This window comes from Chaetodon trifascialis, chromosome 11 (genome assembly GCF_039877785.1).
Source record: "Chaetodon trifascialis isolate fChaTrf1 chromosome 11, fChaTrf1.hap1, whole genome shotgun sequence".
Lineage (NCBI taxonomy): Eukaryota > Metazoa > Chordata > Actinopteri > Chaetodontiformes > Chaetodontidae > Chaetodon > Chaetodon trifascialis.
In genome coordinates, this window is record NC_092066.1 from 19337831 (window position 1) to 19360029 (window position 22199).

Here is a 22199-nt window from a genome sequence, read left to right on the forward strand (position 1 = left end):
TGGGTGGTCCCCAGCTCCCTGCATGGACTCGACTGGGAGGCCTCACTCAATTAAGATCCAACTGCTGCTGCCGACTTGACAGGCTCTTACATTTTGCCGTGGCAGCCGCTGAGCTGCAGGCAACAGATTAGAGAGTGAATGGTGTTTCTCTGTGGAGGATGAATCCTCCCTGACGACTGTCCCTCTCTGCTGTCACTCCTCGCCCCCCCCTTCCCCCCCCCCCCCCCGCCTGTCTCGTCCTCCTCTCCATGCTATATGCTTCCTTGTCCTTCCGCTCTCCTTGCTCGTTTTTTGCTCCAATGCGTGCGTCATCAACCTAATTAAAGATCAAAGAAGAAATATGCCGGCCAGAAAATACTGCAGAGCAAATTATGCACAGACTACCTATAGCTTTATGGTATATCTTGGTGGGGGACTTGCAAGAGATGAGTTTAAGAGGTCAAGATCCTGTGTTTGGGTCAAGAACTGGAAGCAGATCGTACCCCAAACTTTGCACTGGCTGGACTCCAGGCGAAAGAAAACCTGGAGGATCAAAAATGACCTGGGGAAGAACTGTGACAAGCTAGCCATGAGGAGCTGGAATTAGGAGGAAGCTCATGTGTTGCCGAGGATCGCAAACAAAAGAGGGAGCTCATTGTGGCTTCATGTCCCAATATGTGACTTGATCGCACATTTTCTTTAAACCCTTCCTGCCAGCTCTTTCAAACTTCATATCTCCAGCTTCTGGAGAAAACGACCCCCCAACTAGTAAAGTCAGTTTGATAGATTAAATTTGCGTAATTCCCCTTTAAGATTTTCTTTCATTTAAATTTCACCAGTCAAAAATAAGCCATGCCATCAAATATCCTGCTCAGACTCCAGCAACGGTCTAGTTGTTATTTGTGACACAGCATGGCAGTGTCACATTTAAACTCAGATCAATAACTTGTCTTGTCTTTTCAGGGTAAAACCTGGAGGTAATGAATACTGTCATTTGATTAAAACAGACATTAAGAATTCCCTGGTCATTTGCTTGCAGTATCTTTTCACTGGATGTATTATTAAGGAATGGAAGGTTATTGCAAAATTCCCCTTTTAATAAAAGTGTTTGTGGTCAGTGCACCACTACTGAGAACAACCGAGTTACTGCGAGGTGTGACCTCAAACTACTATGTGTGGTGTTATATTATTAATGCGGTTTTCATATTGACAAAGGTCCAGCAATTAAATTCTCATGATAAATAGTGTTCAGCGAGCGTCTGAAGGTGTGCTGCCAGTTTCTTCACATCGTGCTGCATTTGACCCATTAACCAGCATCTTGTCACAGTCTGTATAAGCATCTACATGTACATTATAAGAAGGAGTATTCAAAAGTATCCCACAAACCTGAACCTTTCATAGCAGACACCTTGCAGTGGTATGTTTTGCATGAGTGGGCCCGTTTGGGAAGAAACCTCTTTGTGTTACAGTCATGGAGGTGTACAGGATCACTCCAGATGGTAATAGGTTTTAATGGATATTGTGCAGTATGGTAAGTCACAATGTGAATTCATGCTCGTGTTATGTATGTTCCCTGCAGCCTGCGGAAGAGAAAAGTGTTTCTGAACACTGTATATCGCTGAATGCACCAAAAGCCTCTTACATTTCCACAGCTGTACAGTAAAGCTCGCTTCATTAAATTGAGGGTTTATTCGCCTTGGTTTGACCTTTTCTTTTTTAACGCATCTTAAAATATCAACACTAGCGTTCTCTTTGATGATGAAAAATAGAAAAAAAAAAATACTTAAACACACACACGCATGCAATGCCAACTGGTGTACAGATGCACAGAGTCTTGAAACACTTCAACCCAGCTTTAGCTGTAGAGCTTGAATCTCCCCGAGGAGAGATGGAGAGCCTCTGGCAGAACAAAACAGAAAGAGAAGTGAAACAGGAAAAGACAGAGCAGAACAGGTTATTTTCTGTTTCCCGTGCTCCTCAAGTCACCTTTTTTACCTGCTGGAGATAAGGCAGGCAAAAACAGGTCTTGCCGGTGTCTGCTTTCCTGACAAATACAGAGTGACATATCTGAGACGAAAAGCCCAAATCCAGCATATTCCTTCTACCTAAATATCCATTACTGCTAACATCCCGCGTAGACTTTTTTGCAGTCTTATTCAGCTGGGTAGTCTGTTCCTTACAAACAGTATTTTTACTGACTTTAAGACTTTTGAAGTTTAAATCCTCTTCTTTCCCCGCAATGTGCCTGAGACGATAAGGACTGCAAAAGACACACCACTAAGGCAGGGACAAATATTTAATTTATGTCCCTTTTTTCACCCCATACAGTGTGAGACTGCAGAGCCAGCCTGGTTTCTTGCAGTGGGGCAGGGAAGGGCCACATGTGTCCAGGCAATTAATTTTTCAGAATAAAGGGACTCACACATTGCTATGAGCGGCGTCGGTGAGAAGCAAAGGTGCTGCTGCTTTTGTCTTTGCCAGGTTGTGATTTCTGTATCTGCATAAAGGTAAAGCCACAAATTTCTGTGTGCGCTGTGAGGAAGCTGCAGTGGCAACAGCCGAGGTCACAAATTTAAGGATGGTATTGTGGGATTTAAGGCAGTGGAAGAAGGCGAGGACTGTCTCACAACTATAACATAGTCGGTTCAAATGATTAGGCTGGCAAAAAGCGGAGAATGACATGTTGACAGATGGAGGCGTCATTTCTGGCTTGTCTTTTTGCCCTCCTCAGAGGAGTTAATTGGCTTCAAGAAAATGGAGACAGAGAGACGGGGGTAAGGGTGATGGAAAAGGCAAAAACAGGAAAACAAGAGAGTAAAAGAGAGATGAAGTGGGAGTGCCAGAGACAGAGCGAGTGAATAGCCATGGAAACAGAGAGTGTGGAAAAGAGCAGGGGAAAGGAGAAGAGGAAGTGTAGCTGATTGAGAAGAAAGAGCGAGCGGAGAGACAGAGGGGGTAACCCTCCTTGGCTGTCACAGCAGTTTACACTCATTAGCAGAGCTCTGCCTTTGAAGCCCTTTATCTCTAGCGGCACGTTTCACAGGATGGGGAGAGAGACAACACACACGCACACACACACACATCGATGCATATGCAAACATACTGCACACACACTGGCGCTTACTTTCATTTAAAAGGCACACACAACGAAGAAAGCATGTAAACATACTGAGACGCATCCAGTCACAAATCACACGCAATAATCATTCCTCAAGTCCTCGTCTAATTATATAAGCAGTGGTTCCTTATGTAAGATGCTTCCCCTACGACTGACTATCCATAATGCATGAAGTCTTGTATTTGGTTCATGGTGACACATCCTGCCGTCCTCCACAGCCTTGCTGTATCTGGGCAGATACAGAAAGAAGGCCAAGAAGAAGAAGAGGAAGAAGATGCAGCTGAGCGAACGGATGCTCAACAGTATACAGCTAATTAATCCACAACTTATAGTTAAATGGTCATGTTGGTGTTTTGTGAGGTTCCTCATTGGAACCAGCTAAATTGGTTTGGATCAAATGTGTCACATGAAAGAGGTTGCTCATAATTTAGGGGGTTGGGGTTAATAGATAGATAGATAGATAGATAGATAGATAGATAGATAGATAGATAGATAGATAGATAGATAGATAGATAGATAGATAGATAGATAGATAGATAGATAGATAGATAGATAGAGTATATATATATACACACACACACACACACACACACACACATATATACATGTGTGTATATGTGTGTGTGTATGTATTTTAGTGTTTACAGCTTGCTGTGTTGCCCCCAAGTGGTAAAGTAAAAGCCACAGTCATTGCCAACCTAAACCTCCTCAGGTTTCATTACTGCCTTCATAAGAAAAAGAAAACAGGTTGCTAAAAAAGAGGCTATTCACCATTATGCAGAGTAAACAGAGAAGAACTGCAGATTGTTGACATTAAAGTTGTTCAGCTCCAAACTGACTGAACATCATAGTAACAATGAGAAGGGAGCTGTGGTGGTAATAGTCTGCACACTCTGCAGAGCACATGATGCTCTGTCACATTACTAGAAACTGTCTCCTTATTATGTTCTTCTCTGAGACAGAGCCTCCGGGTGCGTTTGTACTTGATGGGGAAAGCAATGAGCCTCACATCGACTTTCCACAGCCCATTTCCTAAAAAATGTATTTAGCAAGATTTAGAAATGAACTGTTTTTTAAATGGGGACTTCGGGATTAAAAAAAAACAAAACAATTCTTTTCTACTTGGCTTGTACTAACAAGTTAAAAAAACAACTTTCTTTTATTAAAGTTTTACCTAAATATAGTTTGATTTGAAAAAGGAAAAACTGAGGTAAAGTCCCAGTGAAGCATTGAGAGAGAAATTACACAAAATGACAAACGACAAGGTCAAACTAAATCGAAATTTATACAGCACTGCAATAATAAGCTGAAACAGACTCTCTAATAGAGGCTATAGACTGAACATCAACAAACATTCTGACTAATCCATATAATATGAACTCAGTGGCTAATTCCCACTTGTTAAGTAGCACTTAAGCCGTTCACTCACTTTTCCAACATCACAGCAACTCTTCATCACTCCCTGTTAAATACCTGTGATGTGATTCTCACCTCTCTTTATGTAACAGTCCTTTAATTGGCAGTCATATCACAGAAGCTCAAACACCATCAGCGAACTGTCGACTCTCATGCCTCTCCACATCATTAGAGATCCAAGGTGATGGAAGCAGTTTTGCCTCACCGAGACATTTTACTTTTTGTTTTGAGTAAAAGCCTTGACAGCTATTGGACGGATTCCAGAGTAACATCAATCCCTTTTGTTGATTTCATTACAAAATGAAATCATCCGTAGAGGGACAAGATTGATGACACTGCTAGAAATAGAGTTTCATGGTCAGTACTTATCCCCTCTAACAAAACATTCGTAATGAAATTCATAGCTTCAACGCTGAACTGTTTTCAAGGTCTTAATTCCCGCTTCCAACAATGCTACATGAGAAACACTGAGAGACAAATAACACTGTTGATTCAAGACGGCACTGAGTCACTCACTGCCGCTTGGCCAAATATGGTGCTTAAGGAGAATTGTCAGAGGACGAGTGTAACGAGCGGTGAGCTCTGTAACGAGCCGCTGAAAATGTCCTCCCATAATGTGTCAGGCTCAGGGTTCATTTAAAGTACAGGACATGAGCGGTTTGAAAGCAAATGTTTGCACAGAGAGTAGGAGTAGGTAAAATTGTGTGCACATACACATAAATGTACCTAATATGAAGAAAAATATGTATACTTTGACATACTTAAAGGAGACACCTTGAAAAAAGCATTTCCATGAAAGTGGTCTTAGATGAACAGGCTGGAAGGTAACTACAAGGCTGCCTCTGCCCACTACTGTGATGATAATAGGACGCCACACACAGTGCACACACACACACCATCTGCACGTACAGCCAGTGCAGATCTGAACAGAAGAGTTGCAGTACTATAATCAGCACCACTCAGATTTTACCAGACAGCAGTCACCAGAGAGTTGCTCATAAAGACGGAACAATGCAAAAGAAACAGAGCAGCAGATCAAGAAGAACATGGAGACCTCCCGTGTCTCCTCTGTACTCCCCCCCCCTGCCCCAAACCTTGACAGACTGAGAAGGGGGAGGCACACAGACAAAGAGCATGGTCAATTATTCACCACATCTTGCAGCAATCCATTACACTGCATTTATTATACATCATATGGCCAGTGACATGCCATGCAAGCCTGAGCAGCTACTCTCCCCGGTCGGAGCTGGAGAGGCTTCCTGCAATACATCACAGAAAACTGACGCAGTGGCACTGACATGAGCAAGGCAGCAAACGCACAGGTGAGACAACACACACACACACACACACACAAACAGCGCACAGATGCTCTAACACTAATATGATGTATGGCTGCTGCCAGTTCCATCACAGTGGTCGCACACGGGTAAAAACACGACGCCACGGACAAGACACTCACACACAAGTCACCATCGTCAACCCTCGCCATTACGGACAAGGACCCAGCTGAACTGTCTGTGGTTTGCCTTTTCAGACAATTTCCCGTGCACTGATAAGAACAGTCCTTGTGTCACATTTGAGCTCTGGGGCTCCATGAATGGCACCGTTGGTTTGTCAGTCAGCCCACCATGTCGCTCCAAAGAACTGCCATGAAGTTTTGTACAGGCAGAAGATAAAGTCCACTGAAACTGAATATACACATCATGTTTGCATACAAACATTAGCATTTAGCTCAAAGCACCGCTGCGCAGCCTCAGGGTTGCCATCGTGGCTGTATTCTGCTGCTCTCGATGAGATGTCTTTCCTTTGGGGCGTTCCATAGATACTATGTTTCAGCCGCTGTGGCGGTGAGCAGAGAGCTTTACTCTTTCAGTGCTGCTCAATTAGCTGATGCTCTCAACCAGGGAGCCTCACAGTGGGGTCAAGGACACTTCGATGAGGGACGTGCTTGTGAGAGGAAGTGGCGAACAACGCTAATACAACAGGAAAGGCTCTTGTCAAATGCCTCTTTCAAGCTTTCACTCCGACATATTACACCATGTTTTCCCCTGCTTGATGCGCCTATTTGCTTTGATCGCAGGGTCTGATTTTAAGGAAATGAGGAGCAGACTGGAGGATGTATGAGTGAACAAATGGTTGAATGCAACAATGAAATATATTCACTTCATTAACAGCACACCAGAAGGATAAAACAGACAAGCGAAGTGAAGTGAGATCATTTTCTGTTATTGCTGATGGATCATGATGAAGACAGCTGTACTGTAGAGCAGACTCACTTCCATACTGGTTAGATTACAGCGGTGAGTCCCAGCGAACCAGCCACTGGTGGAGCACTGGTCAATGTCCACATCCTGCAGGTTCACATCCACACGAACGACACCCCTGCAAGAGAGACAGAAGGGGGGAAATGTGGAGGAGAAGAAGGGTGGGGAGGAGAGAGGAGAGTGATGGAATGAGAGTAGAGTTAAAGGAAAGAGACAGAAGAATTGTAAATGATAAGGAGGTAAAACAAAGAATTAAACAGATTAAACAAAGTAAAAATGGAAGAAGAATTAAGAATAGAGAATTAGTAGATTGGGGTGAATGATAAAGAAAAGAAGAGAGGAAAAAAATACATTTAATGGGAATATAAGAAAAGCAAAGTAGAAAGGAGAGGAATGTGAGACAAAGGAGGAAAGGAAAGACGGGGAAGGAGTTGACAAAGTTACACGAGGTTAAGCAAATCAGGGTGAGGGAGAGGAGGGGGGAGGAGGAGGCGAGGCGGGGAAGGCCAGAATGAAAGAAAAGCAAATTAAAAAGAACAAGAAGAGTGATGCTCAGGGGAGGTGAGGTCAAAAAAAGGAGGAAGCAAGGTAACGTGGGTGGAAACAGAGAGGAATGAAGGAAATAGATTGAAAGTGGGAAAGAAATTAAGAGTGATAGGAGTGACAAAGTGTGAAAAATGAAGCGGGGAGAGAGATAAAGGTGAAGAGAAAAAGAAACAGAAGCAAGGTTGAAGTTTTAATAAATACTTGCTCTACAAGGTTATGCTATTTCTTGTCAGACATGCACTGAGAGATGTACTCGGTATAAAGGCTACATTGTTTTGGCCGGAAAAGGACACTACAGCCTCGAGCTTTCCCCTCACTTCTTTAATAAAACAAAAGTTTCCTCTAAAAAAGAATGAACAGCTTGTTTCTCCACTTCATCGTCATTCTCTTCACTCTTAACCCCTGGCTTCCCTCTTTCATACTATATGCTGAAGTACTAATAGTGCTAATTTCATTTAAGATCGTCAGCCAATATTTGAGTGACGTTAATGGCGTCAGGTTATGGACCTGTATCATGGCCGCAGTCTCAGTCAGACTCTGGAGCTGTCCTGGGTGTTCGCCAATAGTTGTGCCAACTGGCTGAAATTGCTCTGGCAAGGAGATGTTGTTTTCAGTGAAAAGGCTCTGATAAGCCCACTGTACTACCTGCCCAGCAGACAAAGGCAGCGACTAACTGGTGCCCAAAGCGCAGCATTTAGCGGCTGAAGAGTCAGGTATTTTCCTCAGGAGGCAGTGGAGGCCAAACCAGAGCTAAACAGGAGAACATTAGAGAGCTCTTTCTGTTATTCCCTGCTCATATTGATAGAAATGAGGTGGACAACATCACAGAAACACATGTCAATACAGCTCAACAGCACCACAAACTGCATCCTCTAAAATGATCCGAAAGTCAGCGGAAACAGTTTCAACAAAGGCTGAACATTACGACCTTCATGAAGGGAGAACTGACTGCAGGGCTGGTGTTTAAGACTGCATCACATTTAGCAATCAAATAAGGAGCTGAGTTTAATTCCCTAAAACAGCAGGGCCCTGTCATTTTTAGAGAACTTAAAGTAAATAATGCATTCATTGGGGTTTATTTTCAACTAAGATGAATACACATCCAGTGCTCTGAGGAGTACACAAGACGGGGTGTTTGGGAATGACTCAAAATAAACTACTGTGCCCATGTAATGAAGGAACATGGCACCCAATGTGGCTTTTAATAGTTTCTAAACAACAGTGGAGCTTTGTGGCACCGAGGAATAAGATATATTAAGCTTTGGCTACGCTGACAATGTTTGTAAGAAGGCTCAGTTCATTGTGGGTGTGGGTGTTTTCATGGGAACTGTTGAGAATAAGACACACACAGAATATCACCAGACATATCCTTAAAGGCTGCTTCGCTTCCTTAATACCTGTGGCCAGTGCACATAGTTCCAGTGGAAGCTTTCCTTATTTTGTGCTTCAATATAAAGTTTTAAGTGTGTCCTGTTCAGCAACAATGCAGACACGCCGCTTTCCCACCAAAGGTGAGGAAGATCCTTGTGTTTTCTCTCCTCTCGTAAACCCAAAGACCTCTGCAGAACGTTGGTGCAGTTTTAAAGTTCAAAACATGGACTGCTGGTCTCTGCAGCACTGAGCCATCACAGATCCACACTGAGAAGTGAATAAGGTGAAATACTCTTCAGGGATGTGACTGCAATACAGCATTAGAGGAAAACTGCCTGGGACTTGAACTGGTGAGCTAAGTTCACTCTATCTATTGCTGTATAGCTTCTCTGTGCAGATCTGAGGCCAGCTCATCTGTCGCTCTCTCTCTTGCAAAACTCTCCCAGTAATTTCCTCCACCATCACACAAGATGAAAATTCATAACCGTTCTCCATCTCTCTTCACTCTGTCTCTATCCTCTGTGGTTTGGCGGATGAGCCTGACACCCGTTACCTCCATCTGCCTGCTGGGAAGTGGAACAAACAACCAAGGAAAGAGGCTTTGGCCACAAGCTCTCTTCATACGCAACCGGAGAGAAAGCGACAGAGGCAAAGGTGCTGATACCTCTGAGTGACAGAACGTGTGAGTGTGTCCATGTATTACTCACATTGTGGGGATTCGCCATACTTGTGGGGACAATTTTAGGGTGAAGACTTGGGTTAAGGTTAGGATAAGGGTTAGGAAAGTGCTGCTTACAGTTACGGTTAGGGTAAGTCTTCAGGAAATGAATGTAAGTCTATGTAATGTCCCCAAAAGTGATGAAGGCCTAACGTGTGTGTGTGCTCCAGCGTGTGTTTGCAGGTCAAGGCTCGGCACAGATGAAGAGTAGTGGAAATATCAGAAAGATGTGATTGAATGTGAGATGCTGATGATGTGAGAACGCTCTGTGGATGTACAGCCACTACAGCCAGGATGATCACTCAATGATGATGGAAATATTGTTAAAAACAGCATATAATGAATTGTCAAGAATAATGAAAAAGTAAGTGATTTTGTTCGTCTTGTTTTAAAGGTGTGCGTTGCAGCTTTAAACTTCTTTGATTCTTGCCAGAACAACTATCCTCACTCTGATTTTGGCAAACAAATGACGACCACAGTGTGTGGACAGATAACAGATAGCAGGCCTCTATCTCAGGTCAATGCTAATTAACGCTGGAGCTGGTTTTTCTTCAAATTCAACTCACATTTATCATAATGACTCCTTTGCTTCTTAGCACAGATAGATGTTGTAATTTATTCTTCCTGCTATGAAATCAAATTTGCCCCAAGAAACAAAAAGCAACATTGGCTGTGTGAGCAGCGCGTGTGCGTTTGCATTTCGGCGCCCATGTTAACAGGTTTGAGCAGCCTCAGAGCTGCAGCAGCACATCGTATGGAGATTCAGAGTCTTGTCTAGATTTTCCACATGACGTGCGTGGTTCTCGCTCAGAGAGCATTTCAGAAGCGAAGCATGTTTCCTGCCCATAGTGTTGACTTGCTCTGATTTAGTCGATTTGGTCAGCCATGGATAAGCAGGCTAAGAGTATAATGGTCTCATTTTTGTCTGTTTTAATTGTGTTTATTGATAATATACGACTGGGACTCTGCACAGGGTGTTTTATTTTGAAAACTGACTGGACTCTCTTTTGCATCCTCAGCATTTTAATGAGGTAGCTATCACACACAGGTAGAGGTCAGCGGTGAGTCCACAGCAATGTTAGCAGCTCTGTAAGGTTTTAGACAGTGTTGTGAGCTAAATGCTAATGTCAGCATGCTAACATGCTCAGAATGACATGTGGCAGGAGAAAGGTGACATGATGATGTTTAGCAGATGTTCACCATCTTGGTACAGCCTGTTAGCATGCTCACATTAGCTTTAAATACTGTCATTAGGGAATGTCATTAGTTTTGCAGGTATTTGGTATTCCTTAAACCTAACCCAACCCAACCCTAAGCCTTTGGTATCCACATCAGAATTTGGATCTGAGGATGCCGCTAGATGGATTGTGGTATGTCAAGACACTAAAATAAAGTGAAAATGAACAATTTAAGTCAATATGAGTGTCTTCTGATGGGTATTTTTATTTTATCGTGATTTACTTTCTTTCCTGTTTCCTCAAGGTGCTGCTCCAGGTGTTGTTTTTCCGCTTTTCTACCGAACAGGATAAGCATGTTAGAAACATTTCATTATTCATTCAGTGTTTCCGCCACCTACTGTGCAAAACTACAGCCTGCATTAGCTTCATGAGCTCTAGACAGTGTTCTCGCTGTTGTGTGTTTCTTTATCGTCCGACCCAAGATGAGGTTAGTGAGGGCTAAGTCCATTGTGATGTCTCAAAATGATACTGTTTTGAATTTACTTAATGGTATTTGTTGCACCTGTAAAGCCAGCTGTGAACTGAAATAATCATCTCACCTTTAACAGTTGTGCTTACTGTAAACGAAGCAGTGTCCTGCAGTGCCTCACGGCAGTCTGTCTCTCCCTGCCTCCTGACTCTGCTGCAAATCTGCAGCAGCCGATCATTTCCACTTTGAATAGATTTACCAACATTAGTTACCTCTCTTCATGTAGACTGAGTTGTAAAATTTGGTCTGGAAGTACAGTGCGAGAGGAAAAAGAGATGAGAAAGAGGTTGCTTTGAGGTAGAAAATAGAAGACATGGTGGAACTGACTCCATCATCTACACAAGCTTATGCTTTTCTGTAGAGCCAACCAGCTTTCTATTTTTAGAAATGTCATCACAGGACTGAAACGAGTGGAAGAAAAGTTGCAGACCACAAATCAGATTACAAGAAGTAGAGTGAGGAGGAAAACAGCATGCATCCGGTTCTGCAATTGCAGCCAATTGTCATTCTGAATTACAGAGTGCATCTTTCTACACAACACACTCCGGTCTGAAGCAACCACTTCATTATGTTCTCTGCTAACTTGGCTCCCTCTGCTGACATCATAACTGTTGCTGCATTACTTTAAGCCTGAACATCACCAAGTCAGTCCTGGATATTAGAAACAGTAATTTGATAAATACTTCCAAATCTGTGTCTGTTTACTTACTACATTTTTTCAGGAGCTTTCCATTATATGGCCTGCTCTTCATCAGCAGATGCAGTGTTCTCAGCTGCCTTGGAGATGTCGCCATGTGAGCTCAGTAGCTGGTCTCATCCATAGCATTTTTAGGACTTCTTTGAGTTTGGAATTTTTTGGCAAATTACTACTTTCAAGGTCAAAATGGCTTTTAAATGTTAAGCCAATGTGAGGTGAAAGTCCATTAAATCGTAATGAGTGTGCTTCCATTTCAGTGAATTCATGTCCACTGATAAAGACCATGTCATCTAGAGACCTGAGAAAGCCTAAGTGTCAAATTTCATTACTTTACATATCAATATACAACACATCCTTTGTGAAGACCAGATATCAGAAAGCCTGGCTCAACTGTTGGCTCATGGCTCTGATAATATACACCATGTCCACATAACATCAGCCAACAGTCTTTTCAATATCTGACTTCTTCTGTCACAAATCACTGTCACTTGTGAAATGTCACCCTCACTCAAAAAGCCTCTTGGCTGAACTTGAATAGTCAGTTGATTAATTATGAATTTGTTCACTGCATTCATTTAATGAAACTTAACATTAACAGGCGCTTAAGGCAACTGACACAAGCAGATCTCCCATTGCACCCAGTTCCACATCCTCTTCACTGCATGTTGATTGATGGTTTTTGACAGGCAATATCCCAGACAGGCCATGCATCTTTTTTTTTTTTTGGAGACAAACACAGCATCAAAACCAGAAATATGCCAGCTGTTGCAGCAAATTGAAACAGGCCTGTAACTCAAACGTTAAGTCTCTCTTATGCAGTAGATCTCCTGCCAAGTAAGACAGAAATGAAGACCATGACGACTCTGATCAAACTGATTTTGTGGTCACTCGTCCTCGTCGCACCTGGATGCAGTGCAGCAGTGACACTGACCGCAGTACAACTCCTAGAAATGCCCAGAGCAGCTTCAGGCCACGTCACGAGCTCCATAACCCAAGACTGACTGTCCCTGGAGCAGGTAGTGATGCAGCACTTTGCTCAGGGACACGTCAACAGGGTGGACGCATGCCAAGCCAAGGCCTAAATCACAGACACGACACACTGCTGCCTACAAACCACTGAGCAACATTTATGTGTCATCCAAATAAAATGTCCCCCACATTCATTTGTCCTGTTTATCCTCTAGTTGCAGCTTAGATAGATTTTACAAAGTGTTTTGCTGGAGGTGTAAGTAGATGTGGGCGGGAGTTTGTGGTGGAATTTTGGCTCCAGAAATTGAGAAAGTGTTTGGCACCAAGGACAAACTGTCTTTCATTTCTTTACAGGTCTTCCTGAACTGACTTATGTGATGGTATTGAAGTGGACATCATTGTGTGTGATACATCTCTACTCAGACAGATGTCAAGGTTTAGTGCACCTGAAATTCAGAGGAGCTTCACATCGCAGTTTGTGATCTTTCATTGTTTATTCATGACTTAATTGATCTTTTTTGAGACTGCAGCCTTGAAATATGAGATCCTTAGGTGATTTTAAGCGCCTAACAGCTGTCCACACAAACACACGCGCGCACACACACACAAATACCAGCTTGTGCATATCCCTTCACCAACAAACACACTTGTAAAGCCTGCAGTGTTCATTAGATGGTGGGATGCAGCAGTAAAGTTGCACAGCTGTGCTTTGACAGGCAAGCATATTAAATGAGAAAGGTCTACCTGTGTCTCTGAAGCCTCTTTCACACCATCTGTTTCTTGCATCACGGCTGCAGTTGATCGGGATCCATATTTACATGAAATCTCACACTGCATTACTGTCAATCAAATGTGGGGCACTCAGTTCTGGTTGAATTGAAGTGATTTGGAAAGCGGCAGTTTCAATGTTCAAGTATGTTTGCGACCTAAAAAGTGTGGAATACCTTAATACATATACGTACAAAAAGTGCCATCACAAAACGTAACAGCCTTCCCCTCACCTGAACTCTGGTGCAGAGTTGCTCTTCAGCCCGTAGAAGCCAGCAGACAAGGTGAGCAGCCAGTGAGGCACGAACGCTCCGTGCTCACACTCCAGGTACGGTGCCGACCACTTGATCTGGTTTTTGTCCAGGAGGTAACTTCCTCTCTCCACGACTCTCCTGTGCATGTGCGGTCTCCTCCCGTCCCTAAACTCATTAAACCAGTCGGACTCCGCGCTCCTGCTCTTCAGGTGACGGTGCGCAGAGCTGGACAAGTCCTGCAGCACCACCTCCTTCTCCGTTCTGGTTGCCTGGAGGAAAACGTGAGGCCCCGGCGTCGGCGCGTCCGCGTGGAAGGTCACCACCGCCCTGTGAATTTTGGGGTCCCCCTCGAGGATACTCTGGACCAGCGCGTGGTACCAGTGGATGTCCCTCCGCAGAGTGTGCTCCCTGGACCTGTTGGCCTGCAGGATCATATTCAGGAAGTTTGTGGCGTGCGCTACAGTGTCCAGGATGCTGTGCAGGGAGTAGTGGGAGGCGACGTGGAGGCCGCCTCGCAGGCTGCTCAGCTCGTACCTCCGCGAGCAGTTGACCTGCCTCAGCGCCGAGGAGTCCCCGGTGTGCAGGAAAGCGGTCACCACCCTCGGCAGGTCCTCCTCAATTTTGTGCGCCACCACTGCGCGCTCGGTGGCCGGTACCGGATAGAAGGTCGGGTGGTAAACCTGCTCCCTGTTGATGTTTTGCGTGCTGAAGACTGGCGGGCTCTTCTCGTCTCGGTCATTATCCGACCACTCCACGTAACCGTAGTTCGATCCCAAAACGAGCCCCGTTTGCAGGAGCAGCGGGACGACCAGGAGAGCCATGTCGTTCCTTTTCACAGGCGCAGAGAAGAAACCGTGAACACTTTGCAAAGTGTGGCGAGCATAACCAAAGCCACTCTATTTCTTCCGCTGGATTAGAGACACTTTAAGTGGCACACAGCGGAGAATGCTCTCAATTTCATGGCCATGATCGAGCTGGAGACGATGAAGGCTTCCCACTTCTCATCCTTTGCATCTTCTGTCCGCGCCACAGGAAACGCAGACTTTTCCTCTCCCCTTCTCCGTTTTTACAGAAGCACCATCTGAGAGCTGCACGGACACCTTCCAGCCTCCGAACTCCTATAAAAACAACACTGACTCTTCATCAGTCCGCAGTCCATTCATATGAAGCGCCCTGATCACTGTGCTCACCGTCTCTTCTTCCTCCTTCGCGGAGAAATCCATGTGAGAGGAGTAGGGTGACGAGCAACGGAGCGAATTGTTCTTGAAGTTCCGTCCCTCCCAATAAAACCATAATAGGCCACCTAAAGCGTCGCCCACCGGTGTGTGTGGTTGTTTCTCACTGCCAGTCTGCCGGAGGTGGGCGGAGCGTGGGAAAGACGGGAGCTGTCCGGTGCTGAAAGTAGCGCCCGTAGGAAGAAAAGCGAGGGAGGTGCCGCTCCTGCTGCTGCTGCTGCTGATGATGATGATAGTGATGATGATGAAGGGCTCTCACTGATGAGGATGAAGGAACAGCCTGTCAATTAGAGTGAATCTAAAATTAGAAAAGAAGTGTGAATGAGATCAACCATACACGTGTGTTAATCTACTGGAAAGGCTTTTCTGTGTACAGTATGAGGCCAGAAGTATGTGGATACATAACCATTACAAACTCCATTCCAAAACAATGAGCATAACAGTTTTTCTCAGCTGCTTACTCACATTTCTAAGAATAAAGCCACTGCATTACCACGCTTTCCTTCAGCTGTGCACTTATTTTACGAACCCTCTCGTTTTCCCATCAGTATGAAGCACAGCTTTTGACACAGTGGGCCTGTTCTACAATTTAATCAGCCTGACAGTCGATACTGTCATATTGCCGTGTTGGTATAAACCACAGAGGTAGATTCAAGGTGATGTACAGAGAAATTAAAGTAACACTAAACAAAGTAAGCTAACTACAAAGAGCAGAATAAAATAGATACATTCATATAGAAATTAAATAAAATAAAAAAAAACATAAGAAAAAGGAGAAAAAGACTTAAAGTAAGATTTAAATCATAATATCACCATGACAATGAGGCTTTGGGTTTTAAAAACATTTAGTTAAAAGTGTTTGAGGACGATAAGGTTTTTAGTCTGGGTTAAAAACAGCGATGGCCGGGCCATTCCTAAAACCACTGGCCAGTGGGTTCCATCACTGTGCTGCAGAATGACTAAAAGCCACTTCTTCTTGTTTAGATGCCGCCCTGGGCACCACTAGCAGTCCACTTTCTGGTGATCTAAGAGGCCTTGCAGTGCTCAGCCATACATACTTCTCCTCCATATTTAGGACCAACTCCGTGTAGAGATTTATAAATAAGTGATACACCTTTAAAATCAATTCTGCGGCGTAATGGCAACCACTGCAAGACACCAGTGTAATGTCTTTTGGTTTTGGTCAAAACTCTTACAGCTGAATTTTGAATAAGGTGCATGTACCTGATGGTCTTTTAAGGAGGCCCAGTCAGATGTCCACAGCAATCCATTTTACTTGAGATATAAAGCATGGATCAAGTTTTTTGTGTGTATTGTGTGGCCAAGTGGGAGCAGGTTAATCAGAAGTGGGCTGAGAATTGACCCCTGAGGAACACCACAGGTAAACCCTCTGTGATTCCTCCCTTAGGTTTGTGGCCTATACCATCTTGGGGCCTCAAGTTTGGCTGTCACCATTTGTTTTTTTGGAGCCAGAAGTGACCATATTTAGGTGGAGATGGGGAGGATACACATTGCTAGGCTTCTTTTCTGATTGGGTGTGATTGAGACCCTGAGGACATGCTGTGGTTGTGACTTGTCAGTACTACAGCATGCCAAAAGGATGCCCTTTATCACTATTTTACTCTAAATGGGACCATAATTTACACAATGAACATCACATTGTACTGAAGAAGACTTGAAACTAGCAATTGATACCCTAAACTCATTAGGAAATGTTTCCTGACATAATAAATCAAATGAGAAGTAGAATTTTTTTTTCTCATAATCTTACAGACAATTTGATTTGTTTGCAGCCAGTGGAGTCACTCCCTGCTTGCCATTAGAGAGAATGCAGGTTTAAGGCACTTCCAAATTAGCCTCACTTTTCAGACCCAGAATCTCCTTCCATTGTTTATACAATCTACGGTTTTAAATTATGGTTCCAAGCAGCAACAAAAATAACCCAAGCCCTCAAAGTGTGATTTAAGCCATAGTAAACTTGTTCGAGAACAACCCAGTTTTCCATTCCATGTAAATTAAAGGCTGTACTAAGGTTGAAAAGCACTAAAGTTGATGTCTTGCCTAAATTATTATTAGAATGAATATAGTTCAAAACCGTTATAAACCTTTTTTCTGTGCTATGATTGGTACAGAAGGCTGATTGAAATGTATCTAAATAGCTATTTAAAATTGAGAAATGTGTTGGCTGATTAAAAACTGCCTTCTCTATAATTTTGTCTAAAACTGGCAAGTTTGAGATGAGTCAGAAGTTGCTGAGATTAGAGGTATCTAAGCTGCCTTTTTTAAAATAAGGGCTTACAACTGCATTTTCCAAGGATGAAGCAAAGTGCCCGACAGAAGTGCGACATTTACTGTGTAATGAACATCAGCTTCTTTGGAGTGAAAAACATTTTTTAAAAATTTAGTGGGCAAACTGGCAAGAAACGTGTGACTGAACTGAAGTGCTGATGAGGTGTTTCTGTTATGGCGCTGAACTCTGATATCAGGACTGGTTTCCTTGTAGTCGTAGTTAGTAAATTCAGAGTTTGCATTCTAGAATGACAAATGAACTTAACTTTGAAGCTTGAACCTTGATTCGATGCGACTTGAAATGGTAAAGGAATACAGTAGAAAACAAAATTCTCTGTCACTCCCTCTTTTTTTGTAGGTCTCTCACAGCTCCCATGATTTGCATTCTGCAGACCCACACCAAAGCATGAGAATGAGAACATCAGACCCTTCTCATGAGACCGTCATTAGAGACAGCAATGCAGGTGATACATTGTATTTTTATCTTGTCCTTCATTACTGATCACATGGAGAAGCTAGAGGAAGTGAAGCAGTGGGTGATACTGTAAATGCAGCAAGGCTCTGACAATCAGAACACAAAATATATTCACTCTCATCTTAGTTGATGTGGAAACAACTGTGGCTGGATGTGGAAGAATTACATACGATGATGTATTTGAAGACTCCGAGGGAGCATTATTACAAATTGTAGCATATCACAGGTTAATAATACTGAAGTGCTCCTTGCATTAAGTTTTGATATGACAGTGTGTGTGCATGCACATGATGCATATACATATACAGTATATAGCCTTTCTTTAAGGGAACTATGTGACCTATTCCTATAAAACAGCCCCAGATTAATAGCGTGCAAACATATGTGGACGGCGGTGTCCACTTACTTTTGGCCATACAGTGTGTAGGTATATGTGTATTCACAGACACAGTTAAAGAAACATAATAAACACATATGAACGAACATGAGAAAATGTGAACGGACCTTTTCTATGCTCCGATAATTTATGAGTGCGTTTGTTGTTTTCGTTGTTGCGTACAAGTGTTTGTGCACGTGTCTTCCTCTGTCTCACTCTGACATTGTCCAGGGCTCATCAGGAGTCAGCCCCGGACCGTCGTGACTTGCAGGCCGTTGCCATGGCAGTGGAAGGTGACGACCACAGAGATCTCCCTGTGCTGCCTGCTGCAGCTGGTGATGGGGAAGGTAGCCTGTCTGGCCTTGCAGCATCTACAGCTACAGTATACACCTCAGTCACTCCACACACTCACCTGCTCATCAGTCTGTGTGGAATCAGCCTTAAACTTTGACATGTAATGCTAGAAATGACGAGGACAGCTATTCAAAGATAAAACCGGTAAAACTGATAAGAAAGTGCTTGGAAATCACATAAGTCACCATCAACTCTCTCTTTCATGTTGCACATTGGCTTAAATGACTAAGCAGCCTCCAGTCCAGGCCCCATCAAAAAAAAAAAAAAAGAAAAGGTGTGCATGTGGTGGAGCTGACGAATTGGGTGGAGGAAAAGAGACCAAGTAGTGAGGGAGCATCAGAAGAAAAGAGACAAGAGTCTGTGCGAAGTGACTGCTCCTGCCCCCACTATTTCATCCTCTTTTACAAGCTGCACTGCCTCCCCTGGCCTGATGAATATTTGATAGGCATTTGCTGCTTCATCTGCATGCTTTACAACTTGGGTCCGTACAACCGCAACAGCGGTAGAGATGCTGCTGTAACAGCCCCTCTTTCACCCACGCTCCCTGTTCTCTCAGAGGTTCCTCTGGATTTTCTCACAAGAGAGCTCAGGAAGGAAAAAAGGCTTATGAGCAAAAGGGTATTTCCTGTTTGTACATGCAGGAGTCTGCTGTGCTCCTGCACCCATGCAGGGAGCTTTGTTTGATCTAAGTTGCTGTCAGTGGGAAGGTGATCAGGGCTCAGTGAAAAAGTTTAGAGTGTCATTGTAAAGGTGTGTTTTGATGAAAATCTACAGTCAAACACTAACTGGAGGGGCTCTGGAAAAGATTATCAGTAGCTATTCCTCACAAGTGTGCGTTTTACGCATCATGGTGTGCAATTTACAGTCATAAGAGCATCCTCTGGCATTAATAAACACTTCAGTTTCAACCACAGATCTCCATCTGTGATGTCAACAACATCAAAGCTCTGTAAGTGGAATATATTTTTATAGTTTGGATGTTGTGCAGCTGCTGGAAGCGCAGTAGGAATGTTTGAATCTATAGTTACTGACTAGAGTTTGATGTGGTGATGGAAACAGCTACTCATTTTTCTTCCTCTGACAGTTCACCTTCGATTAGCCAGTAGGGTACCCGAGAGGTACAGAAAGTGATGCAGAAAAAGATGAGGAGTGATAGAGAAAATGATGAAAAAGATGTAATTTTTTTTTCCAGCTCCTTTTCGCATTTTGTTTTTAATGTCAAGTAGTTCAAATCAAATCAGTACGTTTTGTGGCAGCATAATAGAAACAACAGGCCATCAACATTCAAAGCAGTGAGATATTATAAGGTTGAAAATAATGATTCTGTTAAATGCCAATGCTCTGACTGCTAGATCAACTGCAGTTGCCTGATGAAGATTTAAAAAAAGCTGCTGAAAGCTGTAATAATGTTAATTTCCCAAGGTACAGTTTGCCAAAGGAAGGACAGTTTATCAACTAACACTGGTGGGAAAAAAAACCTACTTACAATACTTACAAAACCTACTTCATCTGCACATGTCAGCACAATGTCCCAAATAACTGGTCTGGGTGTGTACAGAGTACTAATATCCAACCAAATGCTGGCAAGAAATGTGGTTCTTTATCTATAGACACGTTTTTTTCCTTGTTAATGGTTGTTAAATGTGCAAACTGAAGCCTTTCACAGCACACACTTGGCAAGAGCCTGAGTAAATGCTGGATAGTCAGCCAGTCTCAAACACAAATAGACAAACACATTCATGCTGAAATTCACTCCAGCGGGCAACTCGGAGCATCTGTGTCACCAAACCCTCAGGTTTTATAACTGCTGGGAGAAAACTCAGTTACAGACAGGACCCAGCACTGGTCCTATTACTGTGCAGCTACAGTACTAATCACTGAGCCACTGTGCCACTACAGAGAGAAAACTAATCAGCCATGATGTCTGGGGACACATGGGAGAAGTATTGATCTGTGCTGTTGAATTGGAGTCAGAACAGACCTGCTGCCAGTTCTGCCCGCATGCTATTCTGTGCTGCTGCTAACTCTCACTGTAGGCCTGAGAAGAGAGCACCAAGGTGTTGCCTCCTAAACAAGCATTAGTTCATTACAGTCTCCAACAACTGTTTATACAGATAACACCCAGCTGTAAGTACTGCTTAAAGCAGTCCAACAGTCCATGTCTAATGCAACAGCAGGTGAGGCTTAATTAAATCATATAATTAATCCAATTACAGCCTTATCACACTATCTCTGTTTGACAACAATACTGCACAGGTGGGTTGTAATTAGAGACCAGATGTTTCCGCAGACAGCCTGAGCAGTTTTGTTGAAGTGTCCGAAAATAAATGCATTGTGACGATGTCAATGGAGCCAGATGACACTGGGGTTACAGGACACTATATGTAAGGGAGCTGAGGGAAACGTGCTCTTAATTTTCTTTTTTAAATCAGTCTTGCCAAACTCATGTTGTTAACAACTTCAGTGACATGCTGTATGACAGTTATGAGCAGCAGGTGGCGTAATATTGTTTTCTCCTCAATCATGTACAGCTCCTACTGTAAATAACTTAATCACAACCACTACTGAAGGCATCAGGGACTGTGTGTGTGTGTGTGTGTGTGTGTGTGTGTGTGTGTGTGTGTGTGTGTGTGTGTGTGTGTGTGTGTGTGCTCGAGGGAGCCTTCATGAATTGTCTTGTACTATGTAAGTGAAGTAAGCGTGAACAGACAGGTGTGAAATCAGCTTGTCAGGGGAGAGAAGAGAATCTCCAGCAAATATAGGTGATAAAACTTACACATGCCTACACAACCTCACACCCAGACGTCACACGCACAAACATCTTTCTCTGACTGAATGCTAGGTTTGCTTTCATACAATCTTTCCCATCATAAAGGATGAATTGTTTGGACAATGGACACGCACGGCAGTATGTCACTGTAGTTAAATGAATTAAATGTTTAGTCTTTGCTGCCCTCTAGAGGTGTTCCTCTCATGCCTCCAGCAAGGTTCATGGTTTCTTGCTTTTCTTCCTAGTTTACATTACTTTTCTATCTCTTTTTTATGTTCATTATACACACACACACACACACACACACACACACACACACACACACACACACACACACACACACACACATACATGTATATGTATGTATGTGTGTGTGTGTGTGTGTGTGTGTGTGTGTGTGTGTGTGTGTGTGTGTGTGTGTGTGTGTGTGTGTATATATACACCATTGTTTTATGTGAAGCACTTGGTGCATGTGATTTCTTTGTTGTGAAGCACTTCGAGCTGTTATTCTTGTATGTAAGGTGCCATAGAAAGAAAGTTTAGAATTATTATGATCATTATTAATAATAATACAGAGACATCATGGAGCTGCAGACAGCACTCGCGGTAATTTGGTGAGATACTGATTCATATCCCTGTAAAATTTCATACAGAAATACATGAGGGCACAGAGTGGTCTATTCCCAAAAAGTTGATTTAATTATTCTAATATGCAGCAGAATTGTCGCTTTACATTTCCTTGTGTGCTCCTGAGTAATAATTGATAAAAGGACTAACCAAAAATGGGCAAATTCCTTTTGCATAATTTTTAGAATTTGTCCATGGCTGCTTTTCCGTGTGTTCAACCAATGGCGATATTTCCGACAGCACTGAAAGGAAGCATTGTTATAACC

At 43.2% G+C, this 22199-nt stretch overlaps 1 protein-coding gene across 1 annotated transcript in view; it reads right to left on the reverse strand.

The window, feature by feature from the left end:
* The window catches only part of gpr158b (G protein-coupled receptor 158b), a 55699-nt gene extending 40633 nt beyond the window's left edge, over window positions 1-15066 (reverse strand). Inside the window, exons 1-2 of the mRNA XM_070974850.1 lie at window positions 13787-15066; window positions 6790-6895 (exon numbers count right to left, since the gene is read on the reverse strand). Of these exons, the coding sequence (XP_070830951.1) occupies window positions 6790-6895; window positions 13787-14628 (948 nt within the window). The 5' untranslated portion in view covers window positions 14629-15066. The remainder of the gene's footprint in view (window positions 1-6789; window positions 6896-13786) is intronic.
* Between the last annotated feature and the right edge of the window lie 7133 nt (window positions 15067-22199).